Below are 17,110 nucleotides of genomic sequence, written 5' to 3'. Positions count from 1 at the left end.
TAATACATATTAATTTCGAAATGAAGAAAAAGAACTATAGAGATTTCATCTTAGGAATAACATTTAAAATTTAGGAAACTGAAACGGGATTTTATAGATGGAAAACCGAAATAATGAGAATATTTTTAATGGTTTTACCCTCTGTAAAGTTTTTTTTTTTTTTTTTGAACTTAACCCTCTGTAAAGTTTTTGATATGAAAAACGCCAAACCCATATATTAACGTTACAGTTAATTTTTGTGACATGAACATATATACTGTGGAAGAATTTCTTAACGCCCAGTCGGCAACGGAAGAGGGTTAAAGAAACGATTTCGATAATCTTTTCAAATACGTCTAAAAATTATGCCGTCATATACTACTCTCGATCAACGTTTTTCTTTCTTTTTGAGAAACGCTGATCAACGTTAAGATGACATCGAATATAATTTAAAATATTTGGCAATGGTGTTTTGATTTTGGTGTTGTTGAACCGTGAGTAATACTAATAAGTAATCAGTATACATGGTAAAGAGTGAAAAACATTAGAAAACACACGAGTGGTTAAAATTGCATGTGAAGGCACACGTGTAAATGATAATCAGATGAGCTTATGATAATAAAGAGGAGAGGAGCACCATCTGGCACAGGTGTTGAGAGACATCCTTTATATCCTCGACAGCCGTTTCTGTTTTGTAAACTTGGTAGGTTGAGAAATAATTTGTTAGAGGTTTTCCAATATTTATATTTTACAGTCGTTTGTCAAAGAAATCACATTTAAGTAGGAGATAATACCACATAAATTAGCTTGTTCCACCAAAATGTAGCTTAATTTATTTTTCCTAATTAATAAAGTCACTTTAATTAATTGTTTTTTTCTTCTTCTGAATATTCACTTTAATTGTTTTAAACTGTAGATTCTATAAACCGACGGTTTGTTCTAAGCAATTAAAACTAGTATATGTCAGCTAGCCTCTTTTGTTTGGTAAGATGTACTATTTGTATTTTCGAAAAAGGTCAAATACATGCAGCGTCGTCAGTTTTTAAACTCTTGCAATCGTTTCATGATTTTACATTATTAATTTTCTTTTTTTTATTGATTCCAAACTATCACAAAAGTATGAAAATCAAATTTTCATGTAAAATCATTCTGTTCAAAATCAATTGATTCTCTAATCTTTAAATATGTTCGACAGAGAGATACAATTAGATGCTTGTATATATTTCGGTATCAGTGAGTTTGGGAATAGGGAAGGAAATGCTTCGATTTCATTAAAACAGCATTTATGGCATTACAATTTAACACACACATATATATATATTGCATGCCTCTGATCTCTATAATGTCCACGTTATCACACAGGCTAAAGGAACGAGGACATGAACTGTGTTATATAGATCGCGTAGCAAACCAAACTAGTCTTTCTTCCTGTTACACTTGACCAACGTGCTATAACTCGATCAGTCCTTTTTTTTTTTTAACTCGATCAGTCCTTGATTCTAAGAGTGTCAATGAACCTTTCCCCTTGAGAGATGTCATTCTTGACAAGAAAAGCAAGAAAATCGTTAAAGCTGCTCTCTCTGTACCGAGCCGGGTTTTCATTGTTAACCAACTGGTACGGTACACTCATTTTATCGTCCATACCCAAACTATGCAAGCTCGCGAGGGAGATTCTCGTCTTCTCTTCATTTAAAGTAGCTTTGTGAATGACGCTCTTGTATAATCCATTGCTTAGCACTTCCACATGGTCACCGATATGGACCTAATAATAAAGCAATACAAAAACAGAGTCCTGTTTATTAACAAAAACAATCAAAAATAAATAAATAGCTTTCGGTCTAAACCGAAATAATTGAAACACATGAGCCCGGTTGTCGGTATAATTAACGTAGTGTCCATCGGTTTAGATATTAACCGATGTCGTTGGAACGTACCTTGAGTACACCTTTGACTTCTGGTACAAGAACCCAGCGGCCAGAGCCACCGTGAGCCGACAGATGAAAGATCTCGAGACCGGTTAAGTTTTGTAGAAGGATGGTAATGCAACTGTAGTCTGAATGCGGCGGCAGGCCTAGAGCCGTCGTAGGGTCCGGACACGGTGGATAACAGTTGACGGCCATGACTTGCATGCCGTTTTTGTCCATCCGGGACGACAGGTAGTCTCTTCCTAGTCCTAGGCTCTCCGTTATCGCTCCCATTATCTCGAGAGATAGACTCCTCACTTCTTCGCAAAACTTTCCCATTTTTTCCCTAAAATACGAAATCGTAAATACACACATATGCTAGATACGATGGCCAATCAACTAAAAAGAAAACATAAGGTACCTATTGATCAGACCGTATTATATAAACGACGGAGAACTGAATATTGTAAAGAATAAATTTGATAAAAATTATACCAAATATTAAGAAAATGATGATACAACTGCAGAGGCGAAATATTATCTCTTTCCTTAACTCAAAATACGTCCCGTAGTGCGACGGTTCGATAACGTAATGAGTCCCAAGATACAAATGCAAAAAATCTTCTGATTTGCGTCACTCTATCAGAAGTCTGGCGAAACTAGTTTTGTGTATAATCTCATACTCAAAAAAAATATCAAAGAGAAAGAAGAAAAAATAATAATAATTGTCTCGGGTGTGTTGCTTTCTACACAAGTGCTCTCCTTTTATAATCAAAAGGAAGTGCACGTTATGCAATCTAAGGAGTCAGCCAACGTACGAATCAATTGTAGTAATGGCATTGATTTCCAAGATTCTTGTAAGTTAGCTTTGCAAAGTAATGTCTTGATTTTGACCAATTCAACAACCTTTATTATACTTTGCTTGGGTTTATAATTTTATATATAAATATACAAATTATCATGAATAAGAATAACTAAATAAGTTGATTGACATAATGTCCAATTAACAAATTTAAATTCAAATTCCAACCCATATATCCAAAGTGATCTAATTTGCTAAATATTTTATATTTAACCAAATTTAAAACTTTATAAGTTTTGCAAGTCACTCACTTTGGACCTCCATTTCTCATTCAACACAACTCTGATTTTGACAACCAAATACACTAACTCATAGTGTTCACAGTGACGATTGCATTGTGCCCAAGTTCCGGTTCTTTCGACAGACGTCTCCGTCGAAAAACCCATCGGAAAATTGGTCCACACCACTTTGTCAAAACGAGTTCCAACACCTATGTAATAGACAAGGTCGCTCTGAAAAGAAAAAACGTAAAACAAAACGGTAAATAAGAAATGTCTTTTTTTTTGGCAAAGATGAATTTGTATAATTATGCACGTTTATACAATTTCTCAATCAATAGTCTAATAATATTAGTCTAATCAACAAAAGAAATTCATATGCTACCTATGTGATAGTCACGGTCGGTCTGAGAAAGAAAAATAACGTAAAACAAAACGGTAATAAGAAATGTCTTTTTTGGTAAAAATGGATTTGTAGAATTATGTACGTTTATACAATTTCTCAATCAATAGTCTAATACACTACCGAAAAGAAGAAAAACATAGCAAAATAGTTCCAAAAATGAGGGGAAGTGTGATTACTATGACGGATATTTATACGAAAATGATGGAAAATTATCAAAATGATGTAGTATTAAATAAAACCTGTATTCGGGTGGGTTTTGAGGCCAGAGGTGAATCCAACGGTGAAGTGGATGTGCATAGTGCTTCAGAAATATCCTCCAGAACTGAATCTTGTCCAAACCGTCCTTGATACTCGTAGTGTACCGAACCGGTGCATACACATCGTTCGACATAAACTTCTTTTTCTCCTTCGCCGGCAGCTCGAAGAAGCCGTGCGCAACCTCCAATGCATCGTCTAGTATGTTCTGGTTGATTCCATGGTTCACTATCTAAGTATATTAAACGAACAAAGAATAAGACGGAAAAAAATGAATCAGTTTGGGAGGAGAACAGAGAAATCTTGATTTCAGAGAAAATTTACCAAAAAATCCGTTTAAACCGGATTTGCCCCGGCATATGACAGCTGATATTTATTTTTGCAATGACTAAGAGAGTAGATATTTCGACCGACTATAAGAGAGCTGACAATATGACGTGGTTTTAAAATCTTAGTTAGCCAGCATCCACTGGATGGAATATATCTTATAAAACAACACGAAAATATCTGACCAAGATATTTCCACAGAATAATAATTTGTTTATGACAATTTGTTTCGGGACAAAAAACTCAAAATTCTACGACTTTGCATATATTATATGAAAATATATAGCGTACTTGAAAAAACCCGAAAAGCTGACATGCTGAACTTAGCTCTTGAATAACCCCACGACGCTCATCATCGCTGCCTTTCAAGCGAGAAATATCGATCGTTGGTACGATTTCAAAATTTGAATCGAGCGCATCACGTGGCTCGTAGGAAGGTGGGACAGCGTAACAATCTGGCACATACGGTAAACTCCTCTCCTGTGCAGAATTACCCATTTTGAATATACTTGAACTCTCACCTTTCTCATTCTCCATTGTTGAGTTTTAAATTCAGTGTTGGGAAACAGTTTGTTAATATGATATGGAAAACTATAAATGGAAGTACGAATGACTCCTCTATATATATATGGTTTGGTAGCCGTCAGATGAGTAATGGTAAGGTAGAATTTTGATTCTATATGTGCATTATTAATAAGTAAAATATAAAAGGGGTCCGGGAGCTTGTGGTCAAGTGGTAAGGAGAAGCGTTTGGGACACCAACACGTTTCAAGTTCGATCCACCTGCTATGCGAAACTAAGTTACATTATTCCTTGACACCTAAGATGGATATTGGCTATATTGCTTTCGGTCCATTTAAATACCCGGAAAGAAAAAAAGTTTTTTCATGGGCTGCACTTTCTCTTAGAGATTAGTCTGGGCCCTTTCGTAGATCTGGGATAGCCCAGATTAATAAAAAAATAATAATATAAAAGGGAATGAACGTGAGAAACTGTGGGTGCAAAACATGATTTTATCATAGTTATATGGCCTTGTGCGAGGTCTAGGTGAAATGTATTGTATTGCACCGGTTCCTTCATGCAGTGGGAAATTTCACCTTTTCTAGTTAATTAACCTTATCTATAAAGTTTAGGACAAAAAGTATGTCTGATGTCACTGACATCAAAAGACCATGATAGAAAAGTAATTTAAAACAGTTACTTAGAACAATTAGCTAACGTTACATAATAACACGTTAGTCACCTAGCTAGTAGTGTTACAAAAAAAAAAAGACAACTCGCTAGTATCAAAAGAAAATAAACTTTATAGAGTGATTCTAGTAAAATATTATTTTAGGAAGTTTAGAAGTTTGTATACTCATCAACTTCTATAACTTCACAATCGGTAGATAAAACTTGCAAATACAAAAAGTTGGTTATCATATTATAAATTTAGAAATTATATTTTAGGACAAAACAATTGCTTTCTCGTAGCTGTTGTAAAAACCTTGACTGTATTATAATTTTGGAGAATTTTTATGTTTACCATTTTGTTAATATCATTATTAATGTTTACCATTATTAAACAGACATTTTTAGAAATATTTTGTTCATACAAAATATTTTTATATCCTTGCTCTCTTTATATATAAAAAATAATTATTTAAATAAATAATAAAAATTATACTTTTTCAATTCAAACCTTTTATAATTAAAATAAAAATTTGAATTCTTTTTTCAAATTTTCTTTTGAAATTCGAAAATTATTTTGGAAGCTATTTTATTTTTTTTTTTAAAAAATTTAAAATAATTATTTATATATTTATTAGAATGCTAAACTTCACATTCCAAAAATCATACAACATCTTATTTTAAAATATTTATTAAAATCCTAAATATTTTAAAATAATTTATTTAGATGAGTTGACCCTAGAATTATAATGTATTTTTTCCTCTTTAAAAGTGATGATAAAACTAGTTAAATTAAACATAAAAAGTGGTATTATGAATATAGTATTTTTGGCAATTTCCTTATAATTTTTATACTAAAAATCAATAGTTTTGTTTTCATTTTATGCATTAAAAAGGAGTTACTTGGAAATTCTCTGGATGCATGTTAGGTGTGTTTGGTTAAGAGAAACACTCCCGATTAGTCGAGAAGTTCAACACCCCAATTCAATACAAATTCCAATCCCAAGAGAGTGTTTCCAGAAGATGAGCAATGGTGCATAATAATTAATAAACATACATATATTATACTTAACCTGTGATAATAATGTATTTTACTCTTTTTGTTTAAGACCACTAGTTGAATTTTTTTTCGTTTTTAATTGTATTATATTTAGCATAGCTGTTTTTGGCATGTTCAATTTGAACTACTTGTCCGATGCCATCATAAAGATCTAGATTTAGCAATTTAGGGTTGTGGAATTTACCTAACAACACAGACATCCTATGAATTATGAAACACGAAAACATCGTTAAGAAAATAAAATGCAAAGGCCAGGTAACAAAGCAGATCATAGATATGTTATGGTGGTTGTGATATTAGGTTATCCACCTATGAGCAGCCTTATAGTATTACTTATACCCCTATACACACATATATTTACAGTCACACATATATGCATCTATAAAAGAATAACAATACAGGAAAACAAAAACTCAACTTATTGAAAAACATAAGGTTGCGTGAGTTATGGGGAAGACGTCGACGATGCTATTTCTTTTCTATCTCTGTATAATTGGGATTTCAGTGATAACAAGATGCAATGCAACGACATACTTTGTGGGAGACACCTCTGGTTGGGACATAAGCTCCGATCTTGAATCCTGGACTTTAGGCAAGAGATTCTCTGTTGGTGATGTTCTAAGTAAGTATCAAATACTCGCATCCATCGACCGTCTCAAAACACGTAGTCATTAGTTAACCATTTCACATTATCAAGATTCAAAATTAACTATGATTTTGTTTCACAAATCCCCTAATTAATTACTTTAGTTATTAATATTTTTCACCAATCTGTTTTTCACATTATACTTTATAATTTGTTTTTTTTTCACATTTCATGATTGCTACGTAATTGATTTACACTTATGAAAATGCATTAAGTCTAATTATAATTGCTTGAATCTATCTATCACTGCAAGTGTTCCAATACTCATCGACGCATAGTGTCTACGAAGTGGCAAAAGACAACTTCCAAAGATGCAACTCTACAGACCCGATCCGTACTTTCACAAATGGGAACACGACCGTAGCTCTGTCCAAACCGGGAGACAGGTTCTTTCTCTGCGGTAACCGGCTTCATTGCTTCGCTGGTATGAGGCTACAAGTCAATGTCGAAGGCAATGGCCCATCTCTGGCCCCTGTGGGAGCTCCCGGAGCTGCTCCCGTAGGAATTCTTCAACCGTCTTCTAAGAAGAATAACCCTGCGACCGGCGTTGCTAGCTCGGCTGCCCGCGTTGGTGGCTACGGTGGGAGGGTTAGTATAGGGACTTTTGTATATCTGATGGTTTTTGCTTTTCCATTGTTATGGACTTATATATCGAGTAACAACTAAAATAAGAGTTTTCAGTATACAATGCATGCACGCATATATGTATTGGTTCGATTATGTGAAACTTTGGTTTAGTTACTTTGGTTTGGTGTAATTTTGGATTAAAAAAATACTAATTGGATTACATATACTTTACACATTAATTTTATTTTCATTTTATTTTAATACTAATTGGATTACATTTTTTTTTAAGTTTTTGTCACAAAATAGCACTCAATGAAGAAAATGACCAAAATAACTTTTGTTAAAGAATAAAAATACATTTTTATCCTAGGGTTAATTAATCTAGACATAGGGTTTAAAGTTAATGGTGTGGTTTTGGGTTTAGGGTTTCAAATTTAAAAAAATTAAAACTAAAAATTAAAATTTTCAAAATATAAAAAAGAACTATTTTGGTCGTTTTCTTTCTTGAGGTTTATTTTTGTGACAACATTACATAGACGATAGACGATATTACAACCAACAATTTTACCTGCCTTACGAGGATTCACGTCTAACTTCATTACCCTGAACCGTCATGTGAAATTCATTTCTCACTGTACTCTTTGCGCCAGAATTGAAACTCAGACTTCGGTGTAGAATCTTTTAAACCTTCCACAATTTTATTTTCATTTTTAAATACTTAGGGGGTGGTATTGAATTCAAGAATTTGAAAGAATTCACATGTAATAACTTTTGCAGTATTTTAAATGATTTTATGAGATTTTAATGCAATTGTCTAATTCTTATGTTTACCTTTTGCCATAGAATTTAAGTGAATGTAAATTAATTTGATGGAATTCAATTGGTAATACTAACGCTATGAATGATAACAAAAAAATACACAACTAGTAGTTAACTCTTAGATATTTTTTTACCAAAATAAAACACTTTGGAAAATTTTACTTTTTGTAGATAGATTTTTTTTACTAAAGGAATCTTTTTGGGTGAACTAGCCATGGACATTCGGGTTGAGTGAAACTGATGACATTTTATTTTATATCAAAGTGTTGAAACTTGTTTTTCCGGATATTCGGGTACCGTTCGGTTTTCGGTTCGGTTACGTTTCCGATTCGGTTATTCAGATATAGAAATATAGAAACCATTCAGATATTTGAGGCGGTCCGATTTTGGTTTCGAATAATTTGGTTTGATTCTATTTCAGTTTTTCGGTTCCAGTTTTGGAAGAGGAGAGACATGAAATTGGGCTGGTGTAGGTGATATGTCTTCTAAAGACGTAGTGGGTTACCGTGGGGTCAAATTGGTTCTAAAAATAACAAATCCCTTCATAAAAGCAAAGAATTGATCATTTGCATTTTACATTACATTTTCCATTAAATTCTTTTCAAATGACATTACTACAAAATCTATCAAATATTGAATAACAGTAGAATTTAAAGTAATTATAAACCAGAATAGAAATCTTTAATTCAATAACACTGGCCCCTGTGGGAGCTCCCGGAGCTGCTCCCGTAGGAATTCTTCAACCGTCTTCTAAGAAGAATAACCCTGCGACCGGCGTTGCTAGCTCGGCTGCCCGCGTTGGTGGCTACGGTGGGAGGGTTAGTATAGGGACTTTTGTATATCTGATGGTTTTTGCTTTTCCATTGTTATGGACTTATATATCGAGTAACAACTAAAATAAGAGTTTTCAGTATACAATGCATGCACGCATATATGTATTGGTTCGATTATGTGAAACTTTGGTTTAGTTACTTTGGTTTGGTGTAATTTTGGATTAAAAAAATACTAATTGGATTACATATACTTTACACATTAATTTTATTTTCATTTTATTTTAATACTAATTGGATTACATTTTTTTTTAAGTTTTTGTCACAAAATAGCACTCAATGAAGAAAATGACCAAAATAACTTTTGTTAAAGAATAAAAATACATTTTTATCCTAGGGTTAATTAATCTAGACATAGGGTTTAAAGTTAATGGTGTGGTTTTGGGTTTAGGGTTTCAAATTTAAAAAAATTAAAACTAAAAATTAAAATTTTCAAAATATAAAAAAGAACTATTTTGGTCGTTTTCTTTCTTGAGGTTTATTTTTGTGACAACATTACATAGACGATAGACGATATTACAACCAACAATTTTACCTGCCTTACGAGGATTCACGTCTAACTTCATTACCCTGAACCGTCATGTGAAATTCATTTCTCACTGTACTCTTTGCGCCAGAATTGAAACTCAGACTTCGGTGTAGAATCTTTTAAACCTTCCACAATTTTATTTTCATTTTTAAATACTTAGGGGGTGGTATTGAATTCAAGAATTTGAAAGAATTCACATGTAATAACTTTTGCAGTATTTTAAATGATTTTATGAGATTTTAATGCAATTGTCTAATTCTTATGTTTACCTTTTGCCATAGAATTTAAGTGAATGTAAATTAATTTGATGGAATTCAATTGGTAATACTAACGCTATGAATGATAACAAAAAAATACACAACTAGTAGTTAACTCTTAGATATTTTTTTACCAAAATAAAACACTTTGGAAAATTTTACTTTTTGTAGATAGATTTTTTTTACTAAAGGAATCTTTTTGGGTGAACTAGCCATGGACATTCGGGTTGAGTGAAACTGATGACATTTTATTTTATATCAAAGTGTTGAATCTTGTTTTTCCGGATATTCGGGTACCGTTCGGTTTTCGGTTCGGTTACGTTTCCGATTCGGTTATTCAGATATAGAAATATAGAAACCATTCAGATATTTGAGGCGGTCCGATTTTGGTTTCGAATAATTTGGTTTGATTCTATTTCAGTTTTTCGGTTCCAGTTTTGGAAGAGGAGAGACATGAAATTGGGCTGGTGTAGGTGATATGTCTTCTAAAGACGTAGTGGGTTACCGTGGGGTCAAATTGGTTCTAAAAATAACAAATCCCTTCATAAAAGCAAAGAATTGATCATTTGCATTTTACATTACATTTTCCATTAAATTCTTTTCAAATGACATTCCTATTAAATCTAACAAATATTGAATAACACTAGAATTTAAATGAATTGATAAAATATGCAATTGAATAACACAAGAATTTAAAAGAATTGATAAAATACACAATTGAATAACACTAGAATTTAATGGAAACCATAATTCCTTCAAATTCTATCAAATTTCTAAATCCAATACCCCCACCTTATTTTCTATTTGGATAAATACAATAGAAAAATTGGTTTGATTTCGACTTAAATTTTTTTGGTTCAACTTTATTTGGTTCGGTTTAACGAGCAACTCGCCAATTCTAATCGTGACCACCACTAAAACGCAAACGCGCCTCACACAAGAAGACTCGTGTTCCGTTTCGCTGTCTATATTCTTTCTCGCGTCTCATCTTCCTCCTCTCTCTCTAGAAAATTCTCCATGAACATACTCAACAGGTTCGGTTTAGGATCAGGCGGGCAAACGAGTACGGATCCGTCTCCGATCGCTCAAGGATCTGACGATGACTCTCCGGCGCCGGGAAATCACTTTGCCCAATTCGCCGCCGGATGCTTCTGGGGCGTGGAGCTGGCGTTTCAGAGGCTCCCGGGGGTGACTCAGACAGAGGTTGGATACACACAAGGGATCACCCACAATCCTTCGTACGAGGACGTCTGTTCCGAAACCACGAGACACGCCGAGGTCGTCAGGGTTCAGTACGATCCCAAAGGCTGCACCTTTGAGTCTCTCCTTGACTTGTTCTGGTCCAGGCATGATCCCACCACCTTGAATCGCCAGGTACGTTGTACGCTCTTGGTGGGTTTCTCTTAACTTGGTCCCAAAAGTCAAACTTTGACCTGTTGGAGATTGGTTGAAGTTGTAAAGGTTCAGACTTTTTGGTTCTTGTGTTCTGAAATTGAGATGGTTTGCATTAGGAATGTTTAAGTACTCTGTTTTATAGATAGCTTATTGTTATGCTACAGTCAATTACTTTGGCTTATGGCTTAAACTGTGTGAGTCAGGGAAATGATGTGGGAACCAGATACCGATCCGGGATCTACTTCTACACACCAGAGCAGGAGAAACTAGCCCGGGAGTCACTAGAACGTCACCAGCAGCGAATGGAGAGGAAGATCATGACTGAGATCTTGCCTGCTAAGAAATTCTACAGAGCCGAGGAGCAGCAGCAGCAGTATCTGTCCAAGGGTGGAAGGTACGGCATGGGGCAGTCCTGTGCCAAAGGCTGCACCGACCCAATCCGCTGTTACGGCTAAAACCTGAGCTCCTCTGCTTCTGAGGATGTTATGAACTTTTGTGTAAAAGCTATGTAACGCATAATTTACCGTTTGTACGATTATTTGTTGATGTTTCTCAAATTATTGAATGAATAAGAGAATCTTATGGACAAAAGAAAAATTCCAATGGATATAGCCACGGGCTAATGGTAGGACACTTGGTTTCTTATTGTCAATTTGTGCATGGTTGTATACATCTTGCAAGACCATTTGTAATGTATTAGCTATTTTTCTCTAAAATACTCCAATATTTTTTTTTAAAAGTAACATTTTCCAAATATTGAGTTAAAAAACAGAGATTGCTGTTAAGGGTAAAAGAAAATAGAAATTGCTATTTTTTCTAATAGTTATCATATAGATGAGTTGAATTAGCGTTTGATTCTAGATGCTATTATAGATGTAAAAACTAAAATGAGTTGGAGAATAGTTTTTTTTTCCGTAACCAAAAAAATAGTTAAACTCGAATCTATTAAATACATAGACCTAACCTCCGGGTGAGAGCTGCATACCACGACAAGCCTCTCCCAAGTGTTCATACGGACATATTTGCAGCCGTAGTGAACAAAACAATGTGACTTAATTTCCGCAGCAGAAAGATCGAACCCAGAATGTGTTTGCATCCAAGACCCATCCACTACCACGGGACCACGAGGCCTGCTCAAGTTGGAGAATAGTTCTAAATAACAAAACTCACCTTGTAAAGAATCATGGTTGTATACATCTTTTAAACAACAAAATTAACCTTGCTAAGAATCATGGCTGTATGCATCTTGTAAGTAACAAAATTCACCAACCTATTCCCATATTGAATGTATTTTTATTGTGTGCCGCTGATTTGTTACGCTATTTAGCGTTTTGGTAGGTGGGTCATCTCTTTACTGCTTTCTTTATATATAAACCATCTTAGATGCTTCACCATCACACGCACTTTAACACTTTTAAACACATCACCGAACAGGTCTCTCTCACACCTATCTATCAAAATGGGTTCTTCTTCTACAGCTCAAGAAGAGCCTCAACTAGTAGATACACCTGCCATTGTTCCTTCTCCGTTAGCTCAGGAACCTGACAACGATGTACCGGCGCCGGGAAACCAGTTTGCTGAGTTCGCCGCCGGTTGCTTCTGGGGGGTGGAGCTTGCTTACCAGAGGATCCCTGGCGTGACAGAGACTGAGGTTGGGTACACTCAGGGTATCTCTCACAATCCTTCTTACAAGGATGTCTGCACCAACACAACGAACCATGCAGAGGTTGTAAGGGTTCAGTATGATCCTAATGAGTGCACCTATGAGACTCTTCTTGATTTGTTCTGGTCTAGGCATGATCCCACCACCTTGAATCGTCAGGTAACCAAACTTTTCTTGTTTTTTTTTTTTGCTATTCTGAATGTTTTGGCTTGTACGGTAATGCAACTTTGCGTTCTTGTCTTAGGGAAAACTTGTGGGAGCTCAATATCGTTCAGGTATATACTTCTACACGCCCGAGCAAGAGAAACTAGCACGCGAGTCTCTTGAGAACCAACAGAAGAAACTGGAGAAGAAGATTGTGAGTGAGATATTACCGGCAAAGAAATTCTACAAAGCTGAAGAATACCATCAGCATTACCTCTCCAAAGGTGAGAAGAGTGGCCATGCACAGTCCCCTGCAAAGAGCTGCAAAGACCCTATCAGCTGCTTTGGCTGAGGAAAAGCCTTTGTCCCTCTTCCCCCAAAACAGAGGACTCTCAGAGAATATGTATCTGTTTGTATGTGTGTGTGTGTGTTAATTTGTAAGTCTCAGTTAGTAGTAAAGATGCATGTGTGGGATCATCTCAACTGTGTAACTTGTCTTAGTTTCTCAACTTTGAACTGATGTATGTTTGAATAATTAGTAAGTACCATCATTAGAACCTAAACCTCTTGCTTATGTAGTTATATTTGTGTGTTACGATTCTCTAATTTTCTTGAACGGATGGATGGCCTCGAAACCTTGAAGCTGTGCATGGATCTGCCCCTAATTAAACACTATGGAAATATTGTTGCAACATCATACATACCACTTTTCCATTCATGATGTGTTATAACCAACATGTCCAAATTTATAAAGTTTTACGATGTTTCTGAGGTAATTTTTTTATTTCTTGTAAACTGGCTTTAATCTGTGGTAATTTTCATAGGACACAGCCATCCATTGGCCGGCCTCTGTTCTATCAGCTGTATGTAACGCTTTTTGAGATATGGGTTGGAAGAAGAAAAGGCTGCAAAAGAATGAAAAACGGATATTCTATTCACACTACTTGAATTGTAACGTAAATAGTTCAAACTCTCTGATAGTCTGGTGCCAGAGCCTGCTGTTACCACTATCATCTGTTATGAGAAGCCAGAGAGTTAATTTCGTAGTTAATGTTATGTTTTCATTGAATCATTGTACTTCTTTAATTTTCACAAGAATAAATCATTTTCAAACTTTTTTTCTTATATAGTTATTTAAATAAAATTTTCGAATTTTAATACAAAGTTCTTAACAATCTAGATGTACTTACCACTTATGACGTTTATAAGTAACCATATGACATCATATATTCAGATATTTTCAAAACTCAAAAGGATATTTGATATCTGACTAACAAGATAAATATTAAAAGATAACTACTGTCACTTGGTTTAATTTCCAAATCTTCTAAATTAAATCACTTTTCCATTTTTTTTGTCAACTTCTAACCAAAACTCATCAAGTTATTTTGGCTATATTTTCGATGAATATATTATTGTCTTCAATGTATTTTTTTGAGAAGTTGAACGTGATTTATGTTAATGTTTTCTCCTTTTTAAATTTATAAAATTTCCAATTTAGATACATATTGTCAACCAAATTACTGGAAAGTCAATTTAAGATTTTGTTTTTTTTTTCTTGACAGCTGTTATGAAAATTTATATTCATCATGAAGACATGCTACTTTTTTCTTACCGAAACAATAGAAACACGTATACGAAAACCAGTAACGGGTAACGCGTGTTCACCTAATATTGAGACATAATGATTTGCTAAATTGATATGAATTTACAACTGATGGGAAAAACAATGAGAAACCGTTCCATGTTTTAATGTAATTAACATTAGACGTGATATATAATCATAAAATTATAATATTAATGAGAAAAATAAACAAAGCAGTATAAGCATCGGATCCAAATTATAAGATATTCAATTAATTTATAAAAAGAACAAAAAAAAAAACAGGAAGGAATTGATATAAGACACAAGATACAGTGAATATTCACAACGTGTTGCTCATTACCTCTTTAACGTGTTTCGCACCTTGATCCAGACTCGACACTCAGTCGCCACATGCATGATGTTGCTTCATTGGCTCTAAATATAACAGCATGATATTTGGTAATATTAACACCTTTATATTGGGCAAGTCTTTTTAATGTACACTTGGATATCTGCATGTTGATGTGTTTGTGACTTTTGACAACATAAACTAAAGTTTCGAGTATTATCCCTGCTAGTAGTTGGTTAAGGTTTATCTGTCTCAAGTAGCCTTAGTTTTTGGCTACATACATCAACCTGAACCTTATAAGTTTAATGACATCACTATCTTATCTGAAAGCTGGATGATAATTTTAGTTTAAAGATACGCATTGGTAGAGTTTACAAGAAAAGGGAAAGTCAGAACAAAGTTAAGGGAGCATTAGTTGGTGGTTAACCAATTTTATCCTAATGAAAACCACATCTCTCAAGTTAGCAATATCTTCCCATTTTTATTAAAAATAATGCTTACGTTGACTAAAACAAAAACAAAAATTAGTGGTTATAACCCATGGTCAATAACTTTAGATAAAGAAATTATGTTTGATCATTCGTTATGATAATACTATTTATTCCCTTTTTCTTAGAACTTATTGAAGTTCTCATTGCAGTTCTCACCAAGTCACCGACGAAACTCATAAGCGTTGAAATCCAACCTAACATGCCTTTGCTTTCTTTCAATCTTCTGTTTTCAGTTTTATATAAAAGTATATATTCCTCCTTATGAGCTTAAATTAGTTGTATATTACTTACCAAATGACTATTAATCTAAATCAAACATTGTGTCTCCAATGTGCCAGCCAAAATAGTCCAAATTTAATGGTTGGCACTAAGATAGATTTGCAAAATTAACAACAAAACCATTGGCCAAAAGAAATAATTTTGGTTTGTTTTGTAGTGAGTGAGAACCCAATTAGCATGACTAATGTAAAACCAAGCATTTATACATAGATACACATGTCTATATATATACATCGTAATTTAATTTATTCTATATAAACACCCAAACCGACAGGCAAAAGAGGATACCCAACAAAAAAAAACAATCCATATAAATAAATAAAAGTATACACGTCTCTCCCCAATGGATGATCACATTGAGAAGATGATTCAAGAACAAGAACCAATGGCTGAGACCATGCCAAATGTTATAACGGCGATGTCATCTCTCCTACAAAGGGTTTCAGAGATGAACGATGATCTGAGCCGTCCGTTATGGGAGCACCAGAGGATCTCAGCTTTCAGTGCATTGACCAAACCTTCTATATCGGTCAGAAGCTATATGGAGAGGATCTTCAAGTACGCAAACTGTAGCGACTCGTGTTACATAGTCGCGTATATATATTTGGACCGGTTCATACAAAAGCAGCCTTTTGTGCCTATTGACTCCTTTAATGTCCATAGGCTCATCATTACGAGCGTCTTGGTCTCTGCCAAATTCATGGATGACTTGTAAGTTTTCTCAGTGTATACTATCTTTGTATGGTGACTATGGTCTACGGTAATCACTTTTCTAAAGCATTATTTGAATTTGATAAACTTTAGGTGCTACAATAACGCATATTATGCAAAAATTGGAGGAATAACCACAGAGGAGATGAACTTGTTAGAGCTGGATTTCTTATTTGGAATTGGATTCCAGTTAAATGTGACGTTGTCTACTTACAACAACTATTGTTCTTCACTACAGAGAGAGATGGATATGAGGAACATGTACTCTCCGCTTTTAGAGCCTTCTTTCTTGACTCTCAAGAGTCTTCAGATCAGTTTGTATGACGAAGATTCACTATCTATTCATCAGAATAACCAACTCACAACAGCTGTTTGATACATTAGATCATTTTGTGATATTATGTAACCTTGTGTTGAAGGATATTTTACAACATTTTTGACAACTTTAAATTGATTTCCTTAAAACTCTTTTGGCTGTTACAAAATTTCATGGAAATACAAGGTGTAACCGATTTTTGAAATTCCTTGACCCTTATATTTACTAATTTTTCACATTTCAGAAACTTGAAATTTAAGTTTCAAGAGCAAGAAAATTTGGGTGTGTTTTTTTTTTGTTTTTGGAAGAGTATACAGTATAAATACACAAAAAGTGAATGTATTTTTG

General features: G+C 34.2%; 5 protein-coding genes across 6 annotated transcripts; 4 read left to right on the top strand and 1 right to left on the bottom strand.

Annotated features, from left to right (window-relative positions):
* Positions 1 to 1,226: 1,226 nt before the first annotated feature.
* LOC106316493 (protein SRG1) lies at positions 1,227 to 4,522 on the bottom strand. The gene is made up of 4 exons (XM_013754394.1): positions 4,243 to 4,522; positions 3,609 to 3,856; positions 1,914 to 2,229; positions 1,227 to 1,741 (listed from the first exon to the last, which is right to left on the bottom strand). The coding sequence occupies exons 1-4, from the start codon at positions 4,486 to 4,488 to the stop codon at positions 1,466 to 1,468; spliced, it is 1,086 nt and encodes a 361-aa protein (XP_013609848.1). The 5' UTR covers positions 4,489 to 4,522; the 3' UTR covers positions 1,227 to 1,465.
* A 2,052-nt stretch (positions 4,523 to 6,574) lies between these two features.
* Positions 6,575 to 9,200, top strand: LOC106317225 (mavicyanin). Of its 2 annotated transcripts, XM_013755077.1 has the most exons (3): positions 6,575 to 6,803; positions 7,081 to 7,482; positions 9,100 to 9,200. In XM_013755077.1, exons 1-3 carry the CDS (start codon positions 6,629 to 6,631, stop codon positions 9,198 to 9,200), a joined length of 678 nt encoding a protein of 225 aa, XP_013610531.1. In that variant the 5' UTR covers positions 6,575 to 6,628. The 2 variants fall into 2 exon arrangements, with proteins under 2 accessions (XP_013610531.1, XP_013610530.1); XM_013755076.1 differs by lacking the exon at positions 9,100 to 9,200 and having other exon boundaries at positions 7,081 to 7,519.
* Positions 9,201 to 10,775: 1,575 nt separating this feature from the next.
* Positions 10,776 to 11,871, top strand: LOC106313408 (peptide methionine sulfoxide reductase A3). Its single transcript, XM_013751208.1, has 2 exons — positions 10,776 to 11,203; positions 11,428 to 11,871. Exons 1-2 carry the CDS (start codon positions 10,847 to 10,849, stop codon positions 11,677 to 11,679), a joined length of 609 nt encoding a protein of 202 aa, XP_013606662.1. The 5' UTR covers positions 10,776 to 10,846; the 3' UTR covers positions 11,680 to 11,871.
* A 743-nt stretch (positions 11,872 to 12,614) lies between these two features.
* On the top strand, positions 12,615 to 13,609 carry LOC106316184 (peptide methionine sulfoxide reductase A2). Its single transcript, XM_013754051.1, has 2 exons — positions 12,615 to 13,046; positions 13,132 to 13,609. The coding sequence occupies exons 1-2, from the start codon at positions 12,684 to 12,686 to the stop codon at positions 13,381 to 13,383; spliced, it is 615 nt and encodes a 204-aa protein (XP_013609505.1). The 5' UTR covers positions 12,615 to 12,683; the 3' UTR covers positions 13,384 to 13,609.
* Positions 13,610 to 16,032: 2,423 nt separating this feature from the next.
* On the top strand, positions 16,033 to 16,879 carry LOC106317186 (cyclin-U4-2). The gene is made up of 2 exons (XM_013755037.1): positions 16,033 to 16,446; positions 16,540 to 16,879. The coding sequence occupies exons 1-2, from the start codon at positions 16,079 to 16,081 to the stop codon at positions 16,820 to 16,822; spliced, it is 651 nt and encodes a 216-aa protein (XP_013610491.1). The 5' UTR covers positions 16,033 to 16,078; the 3' UTR covers positions 16,823 to 16,879.
* The last annotated feature ends 231 nt before the right edge of the window (positions 16,880 to 17,110 follow it).

This window comes from Brassica oleracea, chromosome C9 (assembly GCF_000695525.1).
Source record: "Brassica oleracea var. oleracea cultivar TO1000 chromosome C9, BOL, whole genome shotgun sequence".
NCBI lineage: Eukaryota > Viridiplantae > Streptophyta > Magnoliopsida > Brassicales > Brassicaceae > Brassica > Brassica oleracea.
The sequence above is the reverse complement of the archived record's forward strand: the minus strand, read 5'-3'. Positions and strand labels throughout refer to the sequence as shown.